This window comes from Astatotilapia calliptera, chromosome 7 (genome assembly GCF_964374335.1).
Source record: "Astatotilapia calliptera chromosome 7, fAstCal68.1, whole genome shotgun sequence".
Taxonomy (NCBI): Eukaryota; Metazoa; Chordata; class Actinopteri; order Cichliformes; family Cichlidae; genus Astatotilapia; species Astatotilapia calliptera.
This window is the reverse complement of record NC_137428.1, coordinates 63879437-63893263: the sequence shown is the minus strand read 5'-3', so window position 1 is coordinate 63893263 and position 13827 is coordinate 63879437. Positions and strand designations below refer to the sequence as shown.

At 40.3% G+C, this 13827-nt stretch overlaps 1 protein-coding gene across 6 annotated transcripts in view; it reads right to left on the bottom strand.

Annotated features, from left to right (window-relative positions):
* Positions 1 to 13827, bottom strand: part of ldlrad3 (low density lipoprotein receptor class A domain containing 3) — a 94818-nt gene that overhangs the window by 43867 nt on the left and 37124 nt on the right. For 2 of the 6 annotated variants that reach the window (XM_080304867.1, XM_080304869.1), the window contains exons 2-3: positions 12741 to 12804; positions 11066 to 11212 (exon numbers count right to left, since the gene is read on the bottom strand). The exons of 1 other annotated variant lie outside the window; for it this stretch is intronic. In XM_080304867.1, coding sequence (XP_080160993.1) covers positions 11066 to 11212; positions 12741 to 12756 — 163 coding nt within the window. In that variant the 5' untranslated portion in view covers positions 12757 to 12804. Of the gene's footprint in view, positions 1 to 11065; positions 11213 to 12740; positions 12805 to 13121; positions 13195 to 13827 lie in introns of those variants that run through there. 3 more of the 6 variants (XM_026176416.2, XM_026176418.2, XM_080304868.1) reach the window with 2 other exon arrangements.

Genomic DNA, 13827 nt, shown 5'->3' with positions numbered 1-13827 from the left:
TAAACAGGTAAAACTAAGGGGAAATTAACCCATGATCAAACAATAACCAAAGACGGATGCAGGAAAAGGTTCAGCAAAACATCACAATGGAGAAAAACTCATTTTGGTGACATCCATGGTTCCTTGGCTTGATAGTCATTGCCTCTAAAAGATTTCTTCAAAGTATTAAAAAATAACAGCTTATGTATGATCATGATAATTTAAAAGCTGACAGTCTGTGTTTCATTTGCATTTGTTCCTTTTCATATCTACTGCAGTTAAAAATTGTTATTGTCCAAAAATGTCAAGACCTAACTTTATACCTGCGTGTTCTAACATTCAAAGACACACAGCCATTCAATATTATATAATGTTCAAACAGTTGCTTACGGATAAAGAATCATTAAAGGTAGCCCATTTTGTTCTGCATTGCTAATACTCCCATTTCCACAATTATGACACATAATGGGTAAGATCTTGACCAAAGAGTACTGATAAGAGGAGAGAAAAAAAAATCAGTTAATGACAAAGAAAGTAAATCGTGTGGGAGAGGGTTTGTATGGATTCTGCCATTGATCAGCCTAAGCAGGCCATGGGCCTTATCTCTCAGGACAGCCCTGAGACTGAGTGAAGAGCTTGCAGAACATCAATGCCTGGCAACCTCAGTTAAGCACCAAGCCCTAGCTTTTTACCTCAAACTCATTGATCTTCCCTGGCAGAAGAAGAAAAGCAAGATAACAGGTAGATACAAGCAAAGACATCAGAAAAGACCCTGCAAAGTTACTGTAGAAGTCGGATTCCAACCAGGAAATACACACACACACACACACACACACACACATTGCTGCAAGAGAACCATGGTTGCTATATTTACAGTTTGCATTACTGAGTTATATTATTATAAAATACAATGTTTCAGACTTGTGTTTCCCTATTCGAGACTTTTTAAAAAAAAAATTACCTACTGGATGCATTTTTCCCTTCCAATAATAAGCATTTAAGTAAAGCTGGCATTTGGAAATCTGGCTTCTAATCAGAGCTGCTCTCATTGTAACAGTATTTACTAAAGACAGAGAAAAGAAAATCTAAGAATTACAACTAAGACATTGTTATGATGCTTTGGTAAATAACAGAGACGCATGCCAGTGAGGAAGTAGCATGATACATTTTATGAACACTTGGAAACAACAGAAGGATGGAGCAACCCACACATACAAACACACAGGGAGGAGGAAGTGAGTGGGCATGCTAGAAATGTCAAAGAAAGCCACCAAACCTTCTATGTGTTTTGTTTCCCTGTGTTGAATGCGGTGGGTAGAATTGGCTCGCTCATAGGCTGGCAATGTGCTGCTTCAAATGCCAGGGGTGCACATTTTTCCCTCTACAATTTATTGCGGTAGCCTGATTTATGAGCTCTTTCAAGCTGTGGCGATTATGTGTAGCAGCACGGAGGGCAAGGCGCAATAACCACAAGGCTTTGGAGCACCCATCTCCAGGATGAAATGTAATCCTCTGGATGCGGGAGGAAGCTGGGATAGTGCCCGATCTATGTGTCTATAGTCTGGGAAACCTTTGTTTACCTGGCCAGCAGAGTCCCTAAACACCCAAATCTCATTTTGTGCAGCATATCACATTCATAAAAGTCTTCTTCTGTAGCTTTCAGGGATATTAAAAGATTAGTAATAAAACAAAAACACGCGCTCCCGCTGGGGGTTAAAGTGAGATTCTGCTGGCCACAAACAAAGGAAACATAATCCTTTGTTATCTATTTGTATTCATTTACACTGGTGTTTCTTCTTTTACCAATTTTCTTTTCTATTTCTATACATAAGAAAGAAATGTTATTGCTCTGAGATTCATGTGAATCCTAATTACCACTTATCCAGCTGGCTAGGATTCTTCCGACCCAGCGTCTGTGCACAAAATTAACTTAAAAGTCACATCAAGGGCAAGCTTATGAAGGGGAATTGGTGGGTGGGACAAACACAGCTGGCTGGACAGATATAGCTAATGTGCTTAGCTGTGTTTTTGGGTTGCATATCACCATAGCCTAAGCCAAGCTGTTTATGAAGCAAAAATGCAAAAACTTAATTAGACCCATCAAACTAGAGTGGAAGAGATGGCAACACAAAACCATATATCCCGGGCATTAGCAGTTCAACTTTAAATACCGCTGCTGATCCAGGTAATGCTGATTGATTTCAGGTCCTCTGCTACACTCTTCAATTTACATTGTATAAGCATCGATTTCATCCTGCCTTCATCCCTTCTGTCATCACTGTTTACTGCTTTACTTTTGTGCCAAATTTTCTCTCGCTCCTCTAAGCCTTTGTAGAAGTTTGTTTACGAAAAGCAGACAGGGTGTTCGGTGGCTTCCAAACTTAGTTCCAGTGTTCAGCTGAGCAGCACAAATGAAAACGAATGGGGTAAGCAGTCGAGCAGATTTCGTGAAGTAAGACTACCACTTGCAGAAAAACATGCCTGGTTCACACTGAAGCTCACAGGTGGAGGACACACAAACACAGGCACAAAAAAACAAACATGTCTCTGTTTTTTGTTGTCTGATATATGCAATTGCACATAACGCTTGACATTTTTATTAAAAAGTATACTTCTGCTAATCACCTATGTGACAACTGTCTTTTCATTTTAACTTAAAGGTAAATAAATAAAAGAACACTTGTTTTTTCCCCCTTTTTCATAATCTACAGGTTAATTGTAGTTCAAATCCTGACCTGGATTTGTAGTACCGTGGCATATTTTGTACTTAAATCATTGGATGATACAACAGAAACTGAAACAGAGCACTGCTCTTTATATTTACCTCCCCTGTGGCTTCACTGATCATGTTGGGTGGAATCCGACAACCCTGTTGGCGATGGCATGCTTTTCCTCTTCCCCCGGTGTGCGCCTCTATGCCCTTAAATTATTCTCCCCTGATTGGTTCTTCAGAGAACAGAATGTTCAGCTCAGGTAGTCGCAGCCATGATGGGCATGCATGACTGACAGAGTAAGGAGAAGGACTCGCTGAAGAGACTAACAAGAAGGAAAACACTTGGAGTGAGGAGAGAACAGAAACTAAGAGTAGAAAAGACTGATGACTTCAAAGGTTTCTCTGACCTTGCAGAGTATTTCTGAAAGGAAGAAATCAATAGGTAATGGAGTCAGGGTGCAAGCAAAAAGTGCATGGGTAGTTCCAGTGCAGTGGGCCTAGGGATCAAAATAATCCCTACATTGCACTGTACATTTCACTGTCTAAGCCCTGCACACTCTTTTGTACAATACAATAGCACTCCGTGAGGGGCACTGCAACATTATAGAGCTGCCTTCATCTTAAGTGTTTACGGACCAATGGTGTTCTGCAAAGCCATCAAACTTTGTGCTAGATGGGGTAGCGAGAACGGCTCGTATACCACACAGCGAAGGCGTGTGTAAAATATCAGTGATATTTCAACAAATTCCAATAAAGGGAAGAGAAGCAAGGGCATATGGTGAAAAAGCAGCGCACGATCTGTCAGATAATAACGCTGCTGCAATATTCATCATAGAAAGCAACATACTGCTAAAATTGGCTCGTTTGAACTGATAGTGTCCAACAATGTGTTCTAAAATGACAAGACAGCATTTCTTATTCCTTTGAAGCATCAGCAGCAATCATTTTGGCTCATTTGTGAAAATCGATGGAACAAGGATAGCGTTCAGTCGAAAGTGAACAAAGAGTCAGAGAAGTAGAAAGACACGGCACCAGAGTGAAAGACTTCATGCAGGAACCTAATAAATATTTCAGCCCCGTTCCTTGGTATCAACTACACCAGCTTATTGATTAATCAACCATTAAGCTCATGGAATCCACCAGACTCTGACCCATTAAACCTTTGTCTGTTTTCCATCTTCCAAATTCTTTATATTTCAATATTTTATTTCTCATTTCTTGTTCATCGGGTAGGCTGATACCAAGACCGACCCCTCTCGGGATGCATGATATTTATATTGGAAACCAAACTGGATATTTGTGACTACAGATTTCTCAAAGTCATTCTAGAACCAAGACTTGACACTCCAAAGCCCACTTTATTCTTCTTCTTCCTTCTTCTTCTTAGTTTAATTTTTGATACTAGGCCATGCCTGAAACACCTGGCTACCCAAGAGGTAGCCTGCTCCTCAATTTGAACATTTCAAAACAGAAGACTGCTGGCTCTAATCCAAGTCCCTCCCACATGACACCCTCTGGAGGAAGCTCATTCCCACTGCTTATATCTGCAATCTTATTTTTTTGTCACTAGCCAGAACTTGTGACCACAGGTGAGGGTAGGAATGTAGACTGATCTATGAATTGACAGCTTCACTGTCACACTACAGAAGATTGGTACAGCATTCCAATTACTAAAGAAGCTGCACAAATCTATCTGTTACACTCACTCTCAACTCTTCCCTCACTCGTAAATAAGACCTCAGAATGCTCCTCCTCTTGAGGCATCAACTTGTTCCCGACCTAGAGTGGACACTCCACCTTTGTCCAGCTAAGAACCGTGGCCTCAGAATCGGGGGTGCTAAATCTTGTTCCTGACACTTCATGCTCAGCTACAAGCTGGAGGTCATGGTTTGATGAAGTCAAGAAAACCACATTATTTGTGAGAAGCAGAGTCAAAATCCTGAGACCCGAAAACCACCTCCTTCGGCTAGGCCTAGAAATTCCCCCCTTAATTATTATGAAAAAAATCTGTGACAAAGGGGAGAGCGGTGGACCTGAGCACCCACTGGGAATGAGTCTGATTTATTGCTGGCAATGCAAACCGAGCTCTAGCTTGTCCAGGGAGAGGAAACGATTCAAAGCAACTGAAGCTAAACACAAACAACAGGCAGTTATAGCACACAGTTTACCTCATGCTATGCTCAGGACATGCTGGCATGTGACAGGAGGAGCAAACAGTTTCTACCTTCCCGTTTGTAATTCGGGAGCAGAGGTAACACCTTTTTCAGGCCAAGCACTGCAGTCACATCAGCAGGTGGAGTTTTCCTCCAGGCAATGTTACAGCAATGATGGGCTTGTTCTTGAAACTATATGATTGAGGACTCATGAAAAAAAACGAAACAACTAAATAAATACATTAATTTATTAATACTGCATAGGCAGAATTTTGCTTTTGACTGGGGTCAAAACATTTGTAACTCCAATAACCACTAAGACATCACTAGGAACAAACTGATTGGCAATTCATAAAAAAGGTGAAATGACAGAAAAAAAACCTGATATTTTGAGTAGATGTGATGTCAAATATACTTTAATATATATATTAAAAGCAGTGTGGAGCTAGAAAAACTGTATTGTGAATCACCAGTCCGATGTGGGAAAAATGTTGCATGTTGCATTGTCCATGTCGCATTAAGAGTTACTATTATTAGCACTGCACAGGTAGGCGTGTACATGTAGCTCCTGTTCTAGTTGACTTTAGCATACAGACTGTAGTAGCCGGAGAATCGATCCACCAGCCTTCCAGTTGGCAGACAACCCACTTAGCCACTTACCTTAGTCACAGAAAGGATTTCTTACACAAGTTCCAACAATTTGTTTGCAATAGTTTGTGACGTGATTGTGATTTATGGCAAACAGAGGTCAGGTGAGCTCAACTGATGGTGAAGTAAAAGCACCATTTCATTTCTGTTGGCTTTGCTCTCCCATCTGTTGTTAAGCCTTTAATTACATTTGCAGTAATAAAACAACATTTACATTTTGCTTTACAATATTAGGAAACTATTTAAACTAAGCTCGATCTTGGCTTAAGCATCATAAACAAGTAATTGGCACATAAATCATTCACACTATTAATAACTGAAGTCACCTGTATATCCTTCTAGTCTGTCCTCATAAATTAAACACACACAAACGAGCCACATACAGTATAGAAACACTGTCATGTAAAGCTGGGAGCATTTGCCCAACTTTACATTGCTCTTGTGTTAAAATTAGGCAAACTGGTCACTTTTCTTATCGTGTAAACACACACAGTCCTAATCTTAGCCAAACCTTATATACCCACGAAGAGTTTGGTAAAGAACCATTCTGTGTCAGGAATCTTTGTAGAGACAATCAACCCTACTGATGTGGAGAGCTTTGTTGCTGATGAGCGTTTAGTGGTTCTTTTGAACTCGGGGATGTCATTAGTATTTTGTGCGAAGGCCAGTACACACAAAAAACAAAACAAAAAACAAACAACAGCACTATTGATGTTGGTCCCGGCTTTAATATTCATTTAATCCAATAAACTGAGGAGTTTATTTTGCTCCTAAATGTTATGAAGATCAAAGTGGATCAATAAAAAGTGGAACAAGAAATTAAAACTTGAAATAGTGATTTTTACACTGTTAATAGAGTCTTAATAGAGACTTCAATAGCAGACCACGTGTGAGGCTACAGTTCACAAGTAAAAGTTTCAAGCATGTCTGGAATAACAGACAGATTTAAGTTAATATTGTTTAAAGATGTCAAACACATCTGCTGCTAAATGTAAGGTATAAACCAAGCTTTACTGATTGGCATGACAAATGAATGGTATTGTAGCTCAGCTCAGTTAGCTGTAGTAATAGCCCTTTTGGTTTTTACAGTAACTGTTGGCTTGTGTACTCTGTTTCACATTAAACAACTTCTGAATAGCTCCCTGATTTTATTATTTATTTTTGGGCAGAAGTTCTAGTGAAGTGTTTTCCCCCCTCATAGCTTGATTTTAATTGACCCACTGTGCAACAATTACAAATGTTCAAGATCAAGTTCAAGCAGTGAAGAGTTATCAGAGTTATCGCCCTAATTAAAGGCATGCTGCCATGCAAACCGCTTGAGTTTAAGCATTGAATTAGGAGATGCGCAGCCTTTCGGTATGGCCAGTGGCCTTCCTGTTGGGCCCTGTAGTTCAAAGCAGCATAGAAGTTTCAGAGAAGTTTGTGAGTGCAGAGTTCGGAATATGTGAACTCTCCCACACAGAGAGGCCAGAGCCTCAGCCTGCAGGGCCACTAGTTCAGAACAATCATTGCTTTGAAATGCACTTCTCCGTCTTTTCTCTTTCTCCTAACTACATTTCTGTGTCTGCGTCTTTGATTCTACACTTCTTGCGTTCTAAATCACGTCCACTCACCCTTTTGGCCCTGCTATGTATCCGTCCTCTCTCGTCTACTCATGTCCTGTCCAGACAAGGGCAAAGAGGCTAATCCTGGCTCTGAGGCCCAGTGAGCTCAGTCAGCTCTCCTCCTTCTCTCGTCTGTCAGCATCCATTTCGTCTAACACTCTCCCGGGCTGGCGCTATGGACACCAGAGAGCAGGATGGTACTTCTGACCTCTTTGTGTGAGGAATTATTCAACAGCCTGCCTCTGAATCTCAGTTTAAAGACCCCTTTAATCTGCCGACATACATATATACACAAGCACTGCCCATAGATGGCAGATCCCCAGGACTGAATAACTGCAAAAAAGAGACAAATTACAAATGACATGTTTTAATCTAAAATGTAATTAATTTAATGTACAGCAAAGTAGAGGTTGCACTCCAGGAGAAAAAAGGCTCGATCAAAACAATACTTTGGGGGGTCCTGGCCTCAACTAGTGAGGCGGAAATACAATAAGATTCATCTTAAATAAGACTCAGGCTGGAGATATTGCCTTTTTCCCTCAGCCAAAACTGTTATTTAAGAGCCAGCAAAAAGTATTTACACAAATCCAGTTGACCATTGTGCTACAGGGGACTGGAAGAACAAACAAACAGCAGAGGAGCAGTGGGGTTTGGGAGGAACACAGGAGTGGCTTTACAATTCCTGGGCTGACAGCTGTGACATAATGAGATATATCTACAAATAAATAAAGGATTGAGAAAAGAACATGCAAATGCAAATGCAAACCGTCTAACTGGTATCAACACTGGAATAAAATGTAACCAGGTCAATAAATAAGGCAGAAAGAAGTTTATTTTGGAAGCAAAACAACTGCTGGCAAAAAAATCAAACTCTCCTAGAAAATGTCGTCCTAAGTTCATGTGTAGGTGGATCCATCTTCCAAAATAGTTTTTTTTTCTTACTGATTGGACCACTGCACACCAGCATGAGTGTATACGCTTGTGTTTTTAAAAACTATGTTCATGTTTTATGTTGAAGATATCAGAACGAGTTGAGACTGATTTGTTGTCTCTTGTGTTTCCCATTAGCTACATGGTGTTCAAAAATAAAATGCTCATTAATGAGACACCAGGGGGATGTCCCCACATATGACCTTTACCTCAGGTACAGGATAAGTATTCCTTGGTGAGAGACTTCAGCACAATCTGTTGGCTAAAGAGCAGGGGCTTATGCGGGATCTACTTTCTGAGTACAGCTGTCTTCTGCAAATGAATGAGATAAAAATAGGCACTCCTCTGCGGCACAAAAAAAAAAAATGTAACAGAGAATTTTATATGGTCACACATATGGCAAAAATAAACACAACACAAAGTCACCAAATATATGCATGCCTACAAAGCACAATCTTTCCATGCTTATGAGGCACACAAAGAAGAGAATTGAATTGTTTTGTTGTTCTTTCTTAATCCACTAGTGTGATACTTAAAATGGGCCAAGAGACGGAAATGATGTAGACATCGACACGTATCAACAATTAAAGCGTGTATTTATGGAAACCTTTTGACAAAAGCCATCTGCTCACATTACAGATGGAAGGAAATTTAATATCCAGTAGTAGTCAACACTGCTCTGCCTCCATGGTAATGACTATGAGTGCAAAGGGCAGCGGATGGACACTGGACACCCTAGAGATTTATGATACTATAAATATAAAGAAAGCAAGCCTTGCAGCAATCATTTGTAATGATAGTAATATTTAGAATGTGTTTTTCTGAGAAGTATGCTCTCAAAAAAAACTACCCTTATGTCTCAATGACAGAAGGAAAGCAAACAGAGTCAACAAACCTACCACATATACCCATAACTGAGTTTATTTGTGTTTTCTTAGAGGGGGTGTCTAATTATAAGTCAACCTGCAGAGAATGCATAGCTGCAGTCACAAAGTTTCCAGGCACTGTGTTCTCCTTAGATAATACACATCCTGACAGAAGTCTTGCTGAAGCCACAATAATGAGTCCCCCTTTTTGCCCCCTCTCTTTCTCTTACTCCCTTGTTTCCGATCCCTCCATCTGTCTGTCTGTCTCTGCAGAGCCCCTAATGGAGCCAGAAGTTTGTCTGGGGATTTTGGGAAGCAGTCGCCAGAGATACCAAACGACAACTAGCCATCTACTTGAGAATAATAAGGCCCACTTATGCCAGAGCAGATAATGTAGATGTCTACAGCAAACACAAATAGCGCTCTGACAGCCCAAGCAGGATGAGCGTGATGCCTTGTGATAACTTGTTTTAATCTTTAGCAGTACATTGTACATACAGTACATGTTATGTCAGCGAGAGACACCGCGTGCACTATATACATTCAGTTTATGTTGGCAGTTCAGTGATCTGCTTTCTTGAGAATGCAGCAAGGAAGTTAACTGAATTCAAACTCCAATCACAAACACAGTGGGGCATCTCATTCCTTTTGTGTTGTGCCAAAGTTTAAATTGTTTGCAGATATGGATATACTGCTTCTCGTTATAAATGACATGTATTTGAGGAAAAGCACCAATGCAGACGCCTCCATTCACTTGCAAGAGAATTTTCTGAGCTAACAAGTTATGCTAGTCTAACCCTGATCATAAACAGCTCATGTTATCCTCATCTGTTATCTCATTTAGAGGCTACCAGACATTCCTCAAATATTTTTCCCCCCCCATTTAATTTGTCAGTTTTGTCATGTTTAAAATAAAAACAACTGCAACTATAGCACTAATTGCATGTTGTTGGAGTGAAAGTGGCTGACCAGAATGATATAGAGGCTGTATTATACTGGAAGTATCTGATACTTCATATGCATAAATGATAGTATTCCATGTCTGACAGTTGTTGACAGATTAAGGTCAGTGAGCGATGAGAATCTGAACGTATAGTCGTCTATTAATGCAACAGTCTTTCTTTAAGTTAAAGGGCGTCACAAGCAAAAGGTATACAAAAAAAGGTTAGTGTATACAATAAAATTCCCTATGAATATACATCTTAGATTTCCAAGTCATTCCAAATTAAGACAACCAATAACCTATACAGTAAGTTTACCGACTGTAGTGTGACAGTGTGTGTGTGCTTGTATGCCAGGGAGCACACCTTTGTCAAGAGTCGTCTGCCTTTTCCCTGAGCTGCTAAGAAGAGAACAGTGAGAGAAGTGACTGTTCGAGGAGGAAAAAACAAAGAATGGAGGGCAGACCATATGTTTTGTTTTTGTTTTCTAACTGGGGAGAATTAGCAGGGTTAGGAAAAACAAAACCAAAAAAAGATTTAAGAGGAGGTTTATTGCTTGCTAAATGAAAACAGGCATCTGCAAAGCAAATTACAAGCCAAAAGCCAAAAATGATCAGATGAGATAAACTGGGATGGTGCACAGAGACGACTGAAAACGGGAGGGCGAGACATTCAGAGAGATGAACATATCGGGAGATGAGGGATTCTATTTGGTGTGGCAGCTCCTCAAAGTCGATCTTCATCAGCAATCCCAATTTTGTGTGAGCTCTGGCTGAGATGGGCGGGAGAAAAGGAGGAGCTACAGACCAGAAAGATCAAAGCCAACTAAAACTGTGGATCAAAACCAAACTATTACTCTAGTGTTACAGTAGAATTATGCATGCGCCACTATTTGTGCGCACAGAAGTAATCGGCCTTTGCTTTGATGGTATTAAATTTCATCCTGGTGCTAAACTGAGGCCAAGGGTCTGGAAGAAAAAGAGGAAGGCTGTGCACTGAGGGGAGAGTGATTTGAGGATTGAGGAGGGAAGTTCATTTAAGTTGGCAGAGAATTCGTTTTAAGTGGCCCTTGTGGCTCTTTGGACGGGGATGTCAGAAGAAGTACAACTGCTGGATCGCAAAAAGAGTTCAGGAGCTGTGAAGACTTGATGTAACTCTAAATAATCAATTTGGCTTCAACTGTAAAGGCGGATCTAGTCGTTAAAAAGGGATTTATTAATGACGAACTTACGACAGCCTTTCTCGTCACTTTTGTCAAAGCAGTCGGGCAGTCCATTACACTGCCGCCCGCCTGGGACACACTTGCCATCGCCACACATGAAGATTCCAGGGATGTTGCAGTCCGTGGTGAAGTTATTCCCTGGAAGCAGCTGGCTCTCTGTTGATAAACAAGAGAAACAGAGGAGAGGACAGACTATTACAAACTCGCTCTGTAAAGAAATCAAACAGGTAGAGCGATTGCATTACAGCGATACTCATCACCAGAGTCAAAATGGAAATCTGTTATTATCTCCATTGTCTAAAGACAGAAAAATATTAAAGGCAGCGGCTCTATTTAAAAAGCCGTATCAATCTATGAGCAAATAAACAGAGGAAGATCTCATGAATACAAAAGCGGTCTAGGTCATTCAGTGTTAACAGTATTGTGGGTGAAAATCACGATAGGGAAGATAAAGATACAAACATCAAAGAACACTAATATACAAACAGAGCACATATTTCACCCTAGACTTACACAGATGCACCGATACACACGCGCAGAACAAAAATAAGCACACCGTCGGCACAGTAATCATGAGCCCCGAACCAGTTTGGGGCATTTCTACTGGACGCAGTGCAGCTGCGGCATAATGGGCTGGAATGTGAGACACGGCCTTTTGGCTGAGGTTTGACACTATGTGGTGAGCAGTTTAGCTCGCAAACAAAGCTATGTGGCAGTAATAAGGCGTCTCGGACAGACCGCGGAACACTTTTATGCTGCAGTGCTAAAACGGGTTCAGCTGCTGTGAAAACGTATGGACCTTTGCATCTTAAATGGCAGTGTGGCTTACCAGAACAATGACTGATGGAGTCCTCAGCTCAAATGACTCCAATTGTGAAGTGCAGCGATGTGAAAATGTAATTATTATTTACCGTGCTCTTTCGGTTCTTTTTCTTTTTTAATTTATTTTCATGACTGAAATGAATAAAATGGAGGGATATATTGATACATGAATGACCTGCACAGTACTACACAAACTCTTAAGTCCTTAGTTTTTTTCATATTTGTTTTCATGAAGCCAGTAATTTTTTAAAGTGGTTTTATGCAATAGTTCTCCAGGCTTTCCAACAGTCTTTTTACACTGGCAGGTTTTTGCTCATTTCCAGTTTAATTGTTGTACCCGACCATTTTCAGAGGAATGTTGTTGTTTTTTATATATTCTATTGTTAAACCATTTATCACTGACCTACCCGAGCATACAAAGCAAATCTAACCCAACAGATGACCCAGTGTTTTGTCTACACATGACAGAAAACTTAAAGCACCAATTTTAAATGGCATATTTGTTACTAGCAGTGTGTTGCAAAAACATATCAACTGTTCCAATTTCTTTAGTTGAATCTATGAAAATGCCAAATATAGCTCGACATCTTATATTTTTACAGCCATAAAATAGAATTTTGCATCAACAAGGTGATTCCCAAAGTGCTTTTAGCTTTAAAAAACAAAACAAAACTGGTATATCTTGGTCAGGTGTGGTGTGCAGTGTATGCTTAAAGAAAACAGACAAGTAGGGGACAAAAACAGGTCAGAACCCCCCCGCAAAAACTAAACGATCTGCAGCGGATGAACAGTATCTGTCACGCCCTTAAGTAAGAGAAAACCCCGCAAAGACCTGACACACGACCTGAGAGATTCATCTAACCTTTCAGTTGATCCATCTGCTGTTCAGTGAAGCCTCATTAGAGATGGTCTCAGTGGAAGGGAGGCTATCGTGAACATGAAAGGAAACAGGGAGAAAAGGTTGAGGTATGCCAAATTACACCATAACCTGACTTAAATAAGTGGAAACAGGTCTGATGGAGTGATGAATCCAAATTTGACATTTCTGGTTCAAATTGTCAGCAGGAGGAAGTCAGGAGAGAGCTACAACAGTGAGTGTCTAGAGCCATCTGTAAAACACGACAGGAGCTCTGTCATGGTTTGGGGCTGCATTTCAGACAGTTGAGTTGGAGATCTTGTCAAAATTGACGGAGTTATGAATGGAGTTAGATTTTGATCCACTGTGCAACACCATGTGTAATACCATGGAAATCTGGAAAGCAACGGATTGGCAACGGATTCCTTTTTCAGCACGATCCCAAACACACTGCCAGTGCAATCAAAGCATACCTGGATAGAAAAAACACACAATGGAACACTATCAGTCATGAACTTGGCCCTCCTCCGGAGCCTGGACGTCAATATTATTAAAGCAGTGTGGGATCAGCTTGAACAGAACTGAACAAAAGGCAGCCAACATCCAACGAAGAGCTTTGAACGCCCTTCAAGGAGCCGACAGAACCACTGACTGCTTAAAGAAATTACAACAAAGCTTAAAAGAGCCTAAAATAGTTCAGGCTGTACTAAAGAACTCAGCTGGTCATACCAAATATTGACTTTTTTTAAGCTCAAGAATTCAGCACAATACTTAATATATGTAGGTACCTGCAGCTTTTTTTTAAATTTTGTTTGACATTAAATATTTATAACAAAAGACAGTGATGGATGTCTAAATGTCCTTCTCAACAAAATCTGAAAATGAGAAAAGGGATAAAAATGTTAAATGCAGAATAGTAATGACAAATATGAAAACCTCTAAAATGCTTGGATGGATACAGATCATAGATATCGCTCTGTATTTATGTTCAGATGCCGCTTCTATTTGTTCAGTCCTTTAAAATAATCCAGTTAAATGAATTCCCTTTCTCCAGCAGTGACACTGTTCATTTTCCTCAAATAAACCATTACAG